At 46.9% G+C, this 14,965-nt stretch overlaps 1 protein-coding gene across 1 annotated transcript in view; it reads right to left on the bottom strand.

The window, feature by feature from the left end:
- The window catches only part of LOC111154485 (teneurin transmembrane protein 4), a 373,890-nt gene that overhangs the window by 186,686 nt on the left and 172,239 nt on the right, over nt 1-14,965 (bottom strand). The window contains exon 6 of the mRNA XM_022514097.1: nt 874-1,044. Within this exon, the coding sequence (XP_022369805.1) occupies nt 874-1,044 (171 nt within the window). The remainder of the gene's footprint in view (nt 1-873; nt 1,045-14,965) is intronic.

The raw sequence follows: 14,965 nt of genomic DNA, 5'->3' as shown, positions 1-14,965 counted from the left end.
ACCACCACTTCTGTTGTTGATGGAAAAATATTTATGTCTCATTGTACAATGGGATTTTTCACCTGTATCTCCTTCAGAGTCTTGTAACCATTGGGTGAGTCAGGGAGGACAATTTTGGGAGACAGCAAGAGCTCTGGAGTCATCCGCACCTGCACTCCTATGCCAAGCTCCATTACTTGCTGGCTATGTGGCTCTGGCCAAGTCAATTAATGTAACGCTTAGTTTTTGCATCTAAAGTGGGTGTAAATAATTACACTTACCTCACAGGATCTCTGAGAGGATTAAATGTGAAAAGCTCTTGACAAAAAGCTTTGAACCAAACAAACCACATAAGCACTAATGATTAATGCTATTGCAGATGAGGAAACTGGTGGCCAGAAAAATTAGGTGACTTGCTTAAGGTCACATGGTTGGTAAATGCTAGAATCCCTCAACTGGTGTTTCCATTATACCACAAGGGCCCAAGACCGAGGGTATTTCAATGATAACATACCATCTACCCACTTAACCACACCCCCCCTCTGGAGATGCCCGTTCACCCCCAAGAGGTTGCTCCAGAAGGTCTCATCTTGATCCCACACCACCAAAGCCAGCCACCCCAGCAGTGTGAAAGCCCACAATGCTTCCCTCCAGGCATGAGATGGGATACCGCCGAGCACCATGACTGCTGCCCAAGCCCCGCTATGAGCTCACAGTGACAAGGAACTGAGATGAAGACACAGGCAGAAGGGCAGCCGGTGCGGAGTGCAGAGAGATGGAGGGAGTGCCAGAGCATGGAGCTGTGAGTCAGGCACGTGACGCATGTAATGAAGACCTCTTCGGTTCAAAGGTAGACACAGAGGACTCACGACACGGACAACACAGCAACCCTACCTTCTGAGGCTCCTTTGCCTTTCCTGTCAGGGATCTCTAACCCAGTGCCCCCTGATGGATACAGGGAGACGTCCGTTGGCACAGGCCAACTGCTGGCTGTGTCCTCCGTGATCTCATACATCTGCCCCTCCATCGGCTGCAGGTGCCAGTTTAGGCCAAACAGGTGCATGGCTGTGGTGAGCAATGAGAAAAGTCATCTTTTTCTGCTGGAGGTGGAAATGGAACTCCCAAGCCACAGGGGAGGGTGGGTGAGGTAGGGAATGCAGGAAATCAGTTCAGCTCAGTTCAACAAGCCCTGAAGAGGGCTCCTGCATGCCAAGCCCTACATGGGGGCCTGGGGCATGGAGATTCTCAGGGCACAGACTGTGACCTTGAGGGCTCACACTCTGGAGGAACTGGGAGAGGGACAGGGATGGGGGGAGGTGCAGGAAGTCTTGTCCTTCTGCTTCAAAAGAAAAATAATCTGGGGGAAGTTTGCAATTGAATCACAAAGGATTAATTTCATTAATATAAAAACAACTCCTACAAATAACAACCAAAATCCAACAGTTCAGTAAGCATATAATATGAACTATGAACAGAGAGTTTACAGAATAAGAAACACAATTGGCTCTCAATCATATGAAAAGACCCTTGATATCACTCATAATAGAAATGTAAATTAAACTTTGAAATACTATTTTTCACATATGATTTGGCAAAGATAAAAAAGGTTAAAATTATATAGCATTGACAGAGAATAGGAAATAAGCACTCTCATTCTTTGCTGACGTGAGCATAAGTTGGTGCAAACCCTATGAAGGACAATTTGAAAAAAGCTATCGAATTTATACTAAGCATACCCTTTACCCTGGGACTCAAAAGTTCCCAGGGTTTCTAGAAAATTCTAGAAATCTTCCTCCAGATATACTCACGTACATACTAAACATACATACAAGGTTATTCACTCTAGCACTGTTTGTAGTAGCAAAATATTGGAAACCAGTCCACCAAAAAGGGGCTAGAGAAGTTACCTTCATGCAATATACTATGCAACCATAAAAAAAGTGTGTGTGGAAGCTCTTTGTATTTTTCTGAATAGTGTATCTGAATGCAGAAGAGTGTGTCTGAAATACTACCTTTGGGTTAAAAAAATCCTATATATGCATAGAATGCTTCTGAAGGAGATGAAAGACATTGGTTACAGAAGGTGCAGCCTATGACAGAAAGAGATGCTAAGGATCAGGGATAGGAGAGAGATCTGCTTTTCACTCTGTATCTATTGTACTTTTTTATTTTGTAGGATGTACGTGTATTTCTGTTTTAAAAACTTTTTCTGGGGCGTCTGGGTGGCTCAGTCGGTTAAGTCTCTGCCTTCCGCTTGGGTCTTGATCCCAGGGTCCTGGAATTGAGCCCCATGCCGGGCTCCCTGATCAGCGGGGAGCCTGCTTCTCCCTCTCTGTGCTGCTCCCCCTGCTTGTACTCTCTCTGCCAAATAAATAAATAAATAAATAAATAACATCTTTTAAAAAAACCATTTTTCTTAGGTATCAACTGCTAAATAGGCTTGTGCAATAATCTAGAAAAGACCATAAGATGCTAAAGAATGGACTTGACCCTTAATATACATAATGCTGGAAAGGCTAGGAATCTTGTTTCCAAAAATGTCTGTAGTCTAGTGCATAATGTCTGCTTAAATCCTATCTTAGGACCAAGACTTGTCAATGGTCCCTGTTTACCTCTTCCGGGAGGCCTGCCCTGATTCCTCACATACAGAATTAAGCAGTATCCTGTATACAACGACACTCCTTTCTCGTACTGATGAATATTTTCTAGAAGACCACTCTACACCAGGACCTATGGCTGACTCTGGAGAACCAGGACATAATCAGACAGCCCTTGCTTCCATGAGCTCACAGTCAAGAGGGAAAGACGGACAAAGAACCAAATCTACTCAGAAGGACGAGAAGGCCCAGAGGAGGGGGTGGTCGATCCACTAAGAGGGCCAGGAGAACCGGGAAAGGATGTACAGAGATCTGAAACCCACAGTCATTAGGTTTACTGAGGACCGACTGCATGCCTGGACGTGCACTGGGAAATTTGTACAGCTCACATCTAATCCTTAAGGCAGCCCTGCCAGACCCAATGTGCAGATGTGCACATTAAGGCTCCGAAGGTTAATTAAGATGCTTACGAAACTATGCTTCACTGAGTGCCTGTCACATGTCAGGCATTGGCCTGAGGGCAGTAAATGCAGTATTTCCTTTGATTCTCACAAAAATCCTGAAGGGTGAGTTATTAATAACCCCATTTTACAGATGAAGAAGTTAAACACAACGTCATTGATGAACACAGGGAGGGTTAAATGTCTCCTTGTGGCAGAGTCTAGACTAGAACCTGCAGCTATCCAAACCCTACAATCAGACCCCTGCAGTCTTTCTGGCCTGAAGCCCAGGCTCCCCGCGGCTGGCTCTACTGAGCAAGGCAGGCCGGTGCGATAAAGACAATACCTTCCACACATGCGGCCAAGGCTCGTAAGGAGGGCTCTATGAGGAGGACCCAGACCTGGGCTGCTTGGTCTGTTTGTGGGAGGGGTCACTGCTGGGGGTCTTGAGGGACTTTGTGGCCTCCTCTAAGACACAAATAACCTTGTAAAGGAGACCAGAACAGCACATCCTTCTGACATATAGTCCACACACGAGCCCACCAGGGAACGCACACAAGCTCGACTCCGTCTGGAGGGAGTGCTCTGTAACAGAGACAGAATCAGACTCTTCACTTTCTCCTTGGTTACTGCGGGCAGGGGACAGTATGCTGGGCCAGAGGGGATGAAACTGGTTTGGGATCCTGACTGCCATTGCCTAGCAGCAGCCAAGACGTGGGGAGAAAACTCTTCCAAAGAATTAGTGCGTCGTGTGAGATCATATACGGCAAAGCACTTTGTAAACTGCCCATATGTGCGGGGACTGCTGTCTTTGCTAACTGTTTTCTATTCAGACCGTTGATAATAATGACACGAGAGCAGCTGACATGTTTTGAGCATATGCTAGGTCCTGGGCACTAAATGAGGTGTTCCAGCCTGCTCTCGGCTATCTCTGTGTAGTTGTCAATAATAATAAAAGTTCACTTGTCTGAAAGAAATGAAAACTCTGCTCTTCCCAAGGCTGAATTAGCTCCCATTTCTGCTTACCTTCTTACTGTTTTAATCTATATATTGGCAACTCCAAAGGTAATGGAGAAATTGTTTGAACGGAGGACAACTCGGATACGTGCAGTTAAATGAGCAGTGCTGCTTTCCCCATTAGAATCAATTATCTCATCTAACTGTGCAGAAGTGCTGTCTTGTTAAAGGTCATGAGAATTAAGTAATCCCAGAATGAATAGAACTCTCACAGCTTTGTGAAGAGAAACATTTTTATTGTCAAAGCTTTCTCTCATTTTTAACAAGATGCAAAACCAACTCCTTGCTTAAAAAAACACGCTGAGGGGGAAGAAAAGCCAGTGGAAAAAGTATTAGAGGTGAACATGATCACAAGATCTCATGTCCTGGGGAAGTTAATTAGGGCAGGACAGCCCACGGTTGGTTGGGGGAAGGTATTGACCCAAAGCTTCCTCTCGGCCTTGCCACGACTACCCACAATCACAGAGGCCTCAGACAACTGTGAGGCTGGCTGTACCCTCTGCTCCTTCTCACCACCTGGGAAAGCAAAGTTCTGGATCCAGCGCAAACCTGGGCTCTCTTGGAAGACTCAATCGTCCAAAAACAGTTTTGGAGGCTTGTAGGTAGAGAAGTGAGCATGGGGCCACCAAGAATGAGCTCCCAAACGTAGGGGTAAAGGTAATATTTAGAGAGAGAAGTGGGATGATGTGGAGACAGATATGTGACATTCAACTAGGAATTGTCATTTTACAGCCACAACAGAAGAGACTCTTCCTCTCTGATCTGTCTGAACTACAGTTGTGCAAGAGGGCCCTCAATTCCTTGACTGTACTATGGGCTGGCTGGCAGACTCTGTAGTTCCAGGGTATGGCAGAGGGGAAGAGAGAAGGAACAATTTGCTTTGCTCTCCTCTTCCTAAATGGCAGAACACACGCTCAGCCACAGACTGTCCAAGGAACACATAAGCTCAAGCAACCACTCTTCTTTTTTCCTTGAACACCATCAAAACAGTAATAGCAAAACAAAACTCGGAATCATTTGCATGTGGATTGTGGACCCCACTTTCGGGCAAACAGCCTTGAGCAAAGGAATGTGAGTGACTGGGCGACCCACCTCAAAATACGCACAGGCCCTAACTGACCAGTGCACTACCTACAACAAGGCATAGTTACCAAAGAAGGGAGAAAGCAGTCCCTCCCCATACCACCTCACCTTCCCCCTTTAAATGCAGCCCTCACCCACTGCCTCTTGTAGGCAGCCTGTCCTGGGCTGTCCTGCCCCTGCGGGATTCAATCAGCTTCTAGCTCCTTTGTTCTGCTGCCAGTGAATCCTTTCACCGCCATCACCACCGGCTTCCACCGGATCATCGCCCCACATTTGGGGCCCCCCATCTGATCAAGAGACACCCATTTAGACACCGCTTGTACTACACGGCGAATGCCTTAAATTACCCAGTTTAATCCTCATGTAAAGACAGGCTGAAAAATCATTACTGGGGACTGTACACGGCGAAAGTGGAATAACATTAAAGCTATAGTGACATGCTCTGATTTCCTCTGAGAGGTAAAGTAAGTTACCCAACACCACCAGTCACCTCTTCCTGCCCAGCAAGACATAAGTGATGGCCGAGAAAGTGCAAGCTCCATCCTGACATTTTTAAGAAAAAATGCCCAATAGGTGTTCAGACACGGAAGCCGCCCCCCACCCCCAGCACCCAGCCAGCAGGAGGTGATTAACAAAGTCATTAGGCAGGAGTCACGGATATGAGCACAGCAGCTAGTATACATCTGAGACTAGTTTCAAAGTCAGGAGCCTGCGTTCCCAACTGAAGTTTCCTCTTTTCCACTGTTTTACTTTAAATATAAGATAAAATATGGGCAACATAGAGCCGCCAGCAAAACACCAAACCAAATTAAAACAAAAAACAAAACTAAAAAACCACCACGACCACAACAAAAAAAAGCCACCTCAAAAATGGCTGAAATTAATGTCTGGAGGGACCACTGGTGATAATAACTATTTCTCGGCCCCCAGCTACCTGAATCTAAAGTTGCACAGGCAGTGAAGGCATGCCGTCTCCATGATTTTAAGTGAACAGCCATGGATCCAAAAAATGCTAAGTATGAATGGCTTTCTCCAGTCTGCTCCAGGGGTGAACCAGACCACTGACAAACAGAAGCTGTAATGGTCATTTTCCCTGTTTCCTGAGGAACTGACAGTAACCACTCACTACCAATGCATTTCCCAGGATTATCGAAACTACACTTTGTGGTTTGTATTTATAATTGTTTGTGCAAAACTCTCAAGTATGCTGAAAGTGACCTAAATAAGAAAGCTGATACTGGTTTCCCTTTAAACTACTTTGTAATTCCACGAAAAGGTGAAAAGATGCTAAAGAGTTCAGAAGAAGGCTGTGGAAAGGTAGCGGGTTCACAGGATCACCCACACTGAAATGTTAATGATTTCTGAAAGCCAACAGATAGGGTGGGGGAAGTTTCTTATTCCCTCAGCTCTGGTCAATCTGATCCCAGGGTTGACATTTTCCAGTCGCCTTTTCCTGCCCAGCAAGACATAAGCGATGGCTGAGAAAGTGCAAGCTCCATCCTGACATTTTTAAGACAAATGCTCAATAGATGTTCAGACACGGAAGCTGCCTCCTGCCCCCCCCCCCGCCCCAACACCCAGCCAGCAAGAGGCAATTAACAAAGTCATTATGCAGGAGTTGCCAATGTAAGTATAGCAGAGTTTCCCTGTCACGGTGCACGCTTCCCTTCCTTCCAAAAATCTAATGCACGAACCCACTTGCATCAGTAAATTAGCAGCTCCCGGTAGTGACTAGAGAGGGTTATAACCACAAGGAACTGTTGATTCAACTGGCGTTTCTGGTTTCAAAAGGTGGTAGGAACTGACCCAGAGATGTGGCTCCCCACTTTTCTGTTTTAGATTAGTGTTCAGTACTTTTTGGTCTTTGTTTTTTTTTTTTTTAAATTAATAATGTCATTTCTGTAAAATCTAAGTCATGGGTGTTCTTTGACGATGGTCCTCTAATGGGGAAAACAAAACAAAACAAAAAAAAAAACAGAAAGAACTGCAGCAATAAGGGGGCAGAGTTTCATTCTCCAGGTCCCAGACCTCATTCTGCTACAGAGCCAAAACATGCACAAGTTCCAAACCCAGAGGTTCAATACACGGGGCTGCACAGTGCTAGGCAAGAGCTGAAAATTTGGAAGCAAGCTAGATGTGTGAAAATAGAATGACTTAGCTGAATTATACTACAGGTACCAGTTGGAACGCAATGCAATCATTATACAAAAATGACAATGACCAGCAACAGTGAGGGCAAATGCTGGTGACAGAACATGAAGAAAAAAGAGGCAGGACTTTTTGCTGACTGCATCTCTGCAAAACCAGATATGCATATAAGCAATCTGGAGAGACATACGTTAAAATGACATCAGACTTTGAATTATAATGGTAGGATTATGGACAAATTTTCTTCCCTCGCTTCCAAACTCACTTTAATGCTGTCTTATCTTAAAGGGAAATTCTACAATGCAGTCTCAGGAGGAACAGGTAGAAAGGAAGGGTGACAGAACCCGGGGAGGAGATCCCCCTTTTGAGGACATGCCAGGTGTCAGACGCTTAAGTATGGGGAATTACATATGTTATTTCATCCAATCCTGATATAAACCCTGAGAAAATTACTATTATTCTCATCTTCTGATGACAAAACTGGAGGCTCAGAGAGGCTGCAAGACTTGGCCAAAGACACTTTCCAGATGGGAAGTGATAAAATATGCGAACCCAGATCTGACTGATTCTCAAGTCCAGGCTCTCCTCTTGATACAACAGCACTGCTAGTGAGTTACAATGCCTGAAGCTAAGTTACAGTTAAAGATAATTCAAGGCAAAGCCCCTGCTGACAGCATAGCCAGGTTTGCTTGTCTGAGACAGCTTGTAAAAAGGGGTTCTTCTCAGGGACAAAGCCTGGGGCCCCTGTCCTTCCACATCCTGACTACCGGAGGCATGGCTGATGCCCACAGTCAAAGCTGCGTACGTGCTGGTTCAACTTTGGGTCTCCCCAGAGCACTCACAGCTGGGTCGTTTACTGGTTTCATGACCTTGCGCAAATTATTTCACCTCTCTGGGTCTCTGTTTCCTCCACAGCTAAACGAAGCTAGTAGGATCTGTCTCAAAGGATTAAATGAAATAATGCATGTATTTTGCCAGGCACACAGTAGGAGCTCAGTAAATGGCATCTGTCATCACCTTTGTCATTTTGCTACACTGATTTTCCGAACTGCTGTATCTGCGGGAAGATCTGTTGAAGCCAGCTGTTGTACCACCTTTTTCTTCTTTCTGTATATTCCTTCTAATGCCCTTTCCATGCCAACTGCGAATTTCTTTACACCGAGGGCCCTTTGCTATCATGCTTCCATTAGCTGACAGACTTTGGCCACAGGAACCAGAGATATTTGTCCAATGCATAAAATAGTTTTTAAAAGCAGAGTCGCTATAAAGTAACCTGACAGGATCCCACTGGTGACTACGTGGGACTAATTTTAAATCAAGTAAATATATTGCTTTTCTTCCTGTCTCTGGATCCCCCTGACTGCAACAATCAGGGTTACTGTCTCTCACCCCCAAATTAAGTGTTTTCCGGAGAATGGACTCCGGTGCAGGTAAACATTTTTCTGCACCATGCAGTGCTGTGGGGAAGGGCTTGCTGGCAGCTGCTCAATATTTCTGTAAACCAAAGGGGGGTAAGGGGTTCAAACACAGCTGGCCTCAGAAGAGGGAGACAGGCACTCCCACCGTCAACGCAGAGGAGAAACAGTGACATAACTGGAGGGCCCTAGAAACCGTTAACATGGCAAGTCATGGGGGAACCAGAGCTGGAATCTTATTTGTACCGAATAAACTGGTATGATAGCAGTAAGAGAGTAAGAAAGCTGTCTTTCCTGCGCACCTTTCAGCCCACAGGCTCTACTAAGACCTCTACTAAACATAACTGATTTAGGGGCACGTCACCTCCACTGACCCTTGGACTACCTCTGCCCGGTTACTCAGCCTCTCCCTACCCTACTCCCAGGTGCAGTGGGGAGGAACACCAGCTTTGCCGCCGGACGGCCCTGTGCTCTTTCTCTGGTTCTTGTCTTCTCAGTGATGGGACTTGGCTGATGGTGAATTAACTCTTCTGGGCCTCCGTTTCCTCATCTTTCAGATGGTGACAATAATACTGAGCTCCAGGAGTTGTGAAGATAGTGTATGAGATTATGGTGCTTGGTATTTTCTCAAATAGACGAACCTCTTTGTCCCTATCATTTTCATCGTCATCATCATCATCGTCACTGTAACTATATAGTAAGGTTTGCTCTGCAAAAGGGACATAAGGATATTTCTCAAGGGAGCTGAGAAGTTGAGTTTTTGCTCCAGTGTTGGGGGGTGTTGCAAAGACGGAAGTTACAGTCACAGGGAGCTGTGCCCCACTCACTGCACAGAGAAGACCCAGACTTGCCTTGAGCATCTGGGCAGAGCCTGGGACTGCACTGAGCCCAACTCTCCAGCTTTTGGGTTCAGAGCTCTTCCCACTAAATGCAGAAAAGTCATGCTCAAAGCCTGCTCTTCCATCAGGTGCTGCACTCCCAGATTAACAGGGTTGTTTCCTCGAGCCTGAAGTAAAGGGAGTGAGCCCACGGGACATGTTACGTCAGGCCACCATGAGGCCTTCCCTTCAGGGCAAGGATTATTCCTTTCATTTCTGCCCCTCAGCACCAGGCCCATGGGAGTGAAGACAAGAGGGAGAAAAGGAAGTGGGCAGACACAGCTAGGATTATCATTAAAACACTAACAGCTCCGAAGTATTAAAATCGTACCATGTGCATGACATAATGCTGGAAGATTGACATTTGTGGTATCATTTAATCTCACAAACTTTTTAAGAAAGATATTACTACTAACTCCATTTTATAGATTAGGCACCTCAAAGCACAGTAACAAAGTAGACACCAGTCTCATCTTGTATCTCAGAATTATCATGATCATACCAGTCATCATGGCAGCACTAAGAACCCAAACCAAATCCTGAGTTCTTCTCGGACTACTGTCAGGAGAGCACGGGCCAGGTTTCCTGTTAGCCCTGATCAGAATAAACATGGAGTTTTTGATTAAATCCCTGCCAACAGAGGGAACGGCCAAGGAGGTGCTGGAACCCAGGAAAACACCCACCAGCTGCCCTTTGTTCTCCAGGCCTCATGGATGATCCACGGATGGAAGACACCTTGGGTACTGCCAGCCTCTTCAAACTGCTCTGCTGGGGTGAGCAGCTGGCCCTGTCCTAGCAGAACAGCGCCAGACTTGGGGAAGTGCCTGCCATTCCCAAGAGGGGGTAAAGGCTGGCGGAAAGCTCCCCTCGGATTCCTGTCTTGGTGGCACTTGCACCTGAGGACGTATCAACACTATTCACAAAGCCATCTAAAGCCCCTCTGTATGAAGGTGACTCCATTTAGCAAAGGACTCACTTCTCATGCAGAAGCCATCCCATGCCTTCCTTCTCATAGCCAACTGTCCCAGGAGGAAAACATGGGTTTGGCTGATGCTAGAAGCAATGGGAGGTGGAAAGTCCTGTCTCCAGGCTCCATTTCCATTGCTAGTAGGACTTAGTGTGACAGGGCTCTGCAGAGCAACCCTCCCACTCTCCCATTCCTGATCTTCTCTGGCATACCAACTGTGTGAACTGATTTTTTTCCCCCTATGATCAAAGTCAATTAGGAGGAGGTCCCCACTGTACCTCTAAATGGAGTTTTAATTTGTGTATATACTGTTAGGATTGGTCGTTTCCCCCTGGAACATTCACTTCAGTAAGAGAAATGAGGGTGGACAGCTTAACGTGGAGCCTGCCACCCGGATTTGTAACTTGGGATAGTATTTCTTTATAATGAGGAGCATTTTGCAAGAGCATTTTAAAATCTCACAAAATAGTGTGGTGTCCCTGTTTGACTCCCCAGAGTGTCGCAGTCTCCTGCCCCACAGCTAGGCGTTTTCTGGCTCTTGGGCCACTGAATGTGGTGGCCACACCACATTCTCCTGCTTCTCTGCCCCTGCATGCACACAGCAAGGCGCTCAATATGCATCAGTTCCCTCCTTCCCTCTCTGGCAGACACAGACCTCTGGTTTGGCTCAGCCCTTCCATCAGGAAGGTTAAGGCATCACAGTGTTCTGGGTGCCGGGGTGATGGTGGTGGCCAAGTGAAAAATAGCTACTGTTGTTCTCTGAAGGCGATTCTGTGCCAAGCACCACACCATGTGCTCCATAAACACACTATCGTTCAATCCGTGCACAAATCCCCAAGGAAGGTAGAGTTATTACCCTAATCTCCAAGACGAAAAGAGGTTCCATAACTTGCCCCAGATCACACAGTGAATAAGAGGTGGAGAATAACCTCCGATAGGAGTCCAATCCAGAGTGCCTGGACTCTGTCCCTAACCACTTTGCACGCGTGCTGCTTTTCCAATGAGCTGTACAACTGCAGAAATGATAAAAATTGGGGGAAAAGGGCAAATCTCTTTAGATGGACCAGTCTTACTGCTTCAGTTTTGCTGGCACTATTTTCCTGAGGACGGAAACTTGAGGTAGTATCTCCTCGAAACAGACACAATTTTCCAAGAGCATATTATGTGTTTGTTGAGCACGGTATCTGACATTCCTCACTTCTCTCTGCTCAGGACACTGGGTCTGTGTGAGTTCTCCTATCCCTGGATACACACCTGGAACACACCAGCCTCCAGGCTTTTGCTGGTGCAAGGACTCTGCGTGGAAATGGCCACTGCCCTCTCTATTTAAAAAAAAAGAAAACTTTCTCCCATCCTTCAAGGCCCACTTTAAATGTCACCTTCTTCCGTGTGGATTTTCACCATTTTCCTGAGCCAAAGATGACGTCTGCTCTCTCTTCCCCAGCCTAGAGCCCTTAACATGATTGCAGGACCTCTCCCCTGCACACTGCCCTGATAGTGTGTGTCCACATGTTACCTGTCCCTGGCCAGCTCTGCTGTCCACCTGTGCCTCCCAGCTCTGTGCACCAGCTGGTAAGTCACTTAACCACTCTGGTCTGCAGTGTTTTCATCTGCAGAAATGGAAATAATACAAAGCCATTTTCTGGGCTCTTGTAAGAATTTGATGAAAGTTCTTAACAGTTTAGAAAGGGTACCAGAAGCACAAGGCATTCTAATCACAATCCTTAAAAGTTAATGAAAGAAAGAACGCTGAACGTTTAAAACATGGACTAATGCAAAGACGTGTCTGTGAAACACCCGGCACAGCCCCAGACCTACACAGTCAGGGGCATGAGCAGTGCTATGCAATGGACTTCATGTGCTACACAAAGTTAGAGGTCGGCAAGTTGCAAAACGGAGTTTCCAGTTTCTGAAAACTGTCAAAAAATGCTCCTTCTCCTAAAGTTCTCATTGAATCTCTGCCACAGTCCACCCCATCTCCCCTCAAATACCAGTTCCACGTGCATGTTCAGGTGGAGTAATGGGCGTTCCCACATACCCAGAGATGCACACAGGAGCCCCACAACTAGGTCTTGCCATAGAGTTCCACAGGGGCCCAGCTGCTAACACTTAGGACAACGGGAAGAAATGGAGGCCACATTTATTAATGACATTGGCCTTTTTTTCTCCTTCCTCACTGGAGACTGTGAACAAAATCTAACTCTATGCTGGAAAGGACGAGAAATCTAGCTGCCTGCCATCCACCAGCAGGAAGGGCTTCCTGCACAATGAAATGTAACATCAGTGGTAACTGACTCATGCCAGACGAAGCCTGGAGCACAGAGGGATCATACAACGCAAAAGGCTGGGGCTCCGGGAGCGATGCATACTGAGATACCCTGATTTCACCTGGGCCCCTGGTCTCTCTGGTCCTGAAGCATGTTGGTCCAAGTCACAGAGCCACTCAGTGCCATGGGTACATGGCAATCCTGGCACAGGGCATGGCATAGGACATTACTTCTTCTTCTGTAAGAAAGCAGGTTCACTTCTCTGTTCAGTAAGGTGCTCTCTGCCTCCTCTTAGCAGTTCTGATCAGGTGCACCATCCCAGCGCCACCCCAGCTGCAGGAATCCAAGAGTACAGTGGGAAGATGGCGGGCTCTGGGGGCAAACCCTGGCTCCTTCTCTCACCAGTGACATAGCTTTGGACAAATGACTTAAACCCACTTGGGCATCCATTTCTTGTCTATAAAATGGAAATAAAAACAGGATGGTACCTCATGCATGGTTGGCACTTGAGAAATACGTGTTGGGTAAGTAAGGCTGTTGAGAAGATCCAGTGGGAAAATGCATGTACCACTCAGAACGTGCCTGGCACACAGGACAAGTACATGGGGTTAGGCTGCGGGAGGAGAGCTGGGAGCATGGGCAGAAGATAGCCATCGCCAGCATGGCAGAGGCCCCGTTTTTTCTCTGAGCCACAGGTGTGCAACACAGTGGTAGAGGAGGACGGGGGCGGGTTCTGAGAGGCAGCATGGTCTACAGAAGGAATGTAGGACTTGGAACCGGAAAAATCTGGCTTCTAGGCCCAGTTCTCTCACCCATCTTTGCAGCTAGACAAGCTTTTTACTGGCAGCCAGCCTCATTTTCCACATCCAGGCTTGCTGGACAAGGAAATGCAGTTAGGAATTCCATGCAGCATGCAGACTGTTGGACCGTGCTGGATCTGTGGGCTGGACAGCCTCATGGGAAGGTTACCATGTAGTGGCCTCGTGCAGCCTCTCTTCTAAGTGGGAAGATAGCTGGTGTCCTATCATCACTGTGGTTTCTGGGCTTCCACACTCAGGAGCCGTGGGTGAAGCAGAGACCGAGGCCAGCAGGTGGGTCAAATGCTCCAATGGACATCTTAATACAGAGTCTTCAGACACAGGGGCCCCAAATAGCCCACACTTCCATCTCCCATCCTCTACCTTTGGGGAGGCTGTTCCAGCTTCTAGAAAGCCATTCGTAGCTTCCCTTTCAATATCTTACTTGATTTACAAGACTCAATGCCTTGGGGAAATTTTATCTGATCTTCTTGTTTAGAATGAATTGCTCTTTCCTTCGGGCTCCCACAGGGACCAGGCTCAAACTCCAGTAACATGCTTTTATCATCTGTCTAGGACTGCCATCAGCTCCTTACACATCTGGCTCTCCATGAAACTCAGGATGACTCCAGGCAGTGATGCCAGCTTATCTGGCTTTATCTGTCCCTCACAGCCGGGGACAGAACCCGGCAGACAGGCTCCATGAACACTCTCCACCATCTCAAACCTGAGCTCACGGAAGCGCTTTCTTCTTCATCTCAGATTACCTGAAATCCCTGCCACCATGGATGGCCCTTGGTGGCTGAACGTGAGAGGGTTTAAAACCTCTGGGTGTTCTGGCTGCCCAGGAGGGTGAGAATGGCATTAACTGAACACCTACTATGGGCCACCCACGGTCTGGACCCTCTGCAGAGGGCTTCTCACTTAATGCTCAAAGCACTGCTTAGATATTAATGGATTTTTTTTTCCTTTCACCAAGGAGAAAAATCAAGATTCAGAGGGATTAAAAAACTTGCGTGGGCCATGGCTGGCATGCAGGCCTCACTCTGTGCAGAGTCTGTGCTCTTGCTACTGATGGTATTGCTGTCTTTAAAGGATGAAGCTGTTTAGCTGTGATTTTGTTGTTTTACTGATAGGAGGAAGAAAAAATACTGTGCTGCTTACAACCATCTCTCCTCGCCTCCTGCCCTCCTCCCTCTTCCCTGCAATGAAGAGCTGCTTCTTGGCATCCCCACTGGGATCCTGGGCCTGCAGCCCTAAGCACAGCCCTGATGGTACCCTCCTCCTCTCCACAAGCCCTATATTTATGGCAGTGCAAGAACAGCCACCGGGGAGACCCTGCATGCTTTCTCTGCACACCTAAGTACAATTACATTA

The sequence above is a fragment of the Enhydra lutris genome, unplaced genomic scaffold (assembly GCF_002288905.1).
Source record: "Enhydra lutris kenyoni isolate GAN:26980312 unplaced genomic scaffold, ASM228890v2 scaffoldscaffold37, whole genome shotgun sequence".
NCBI classification, from domain to species: Eukaryota; Metazoa; Chordata; class Mammalia; order Carnivora; family Mustelidae; genus Enhydra; species Enhydra lutris.
Note: the sequence above shows the minus strand (reverse complement) of the source record. Positions and strands in the feature narration are given on the sequence as shown.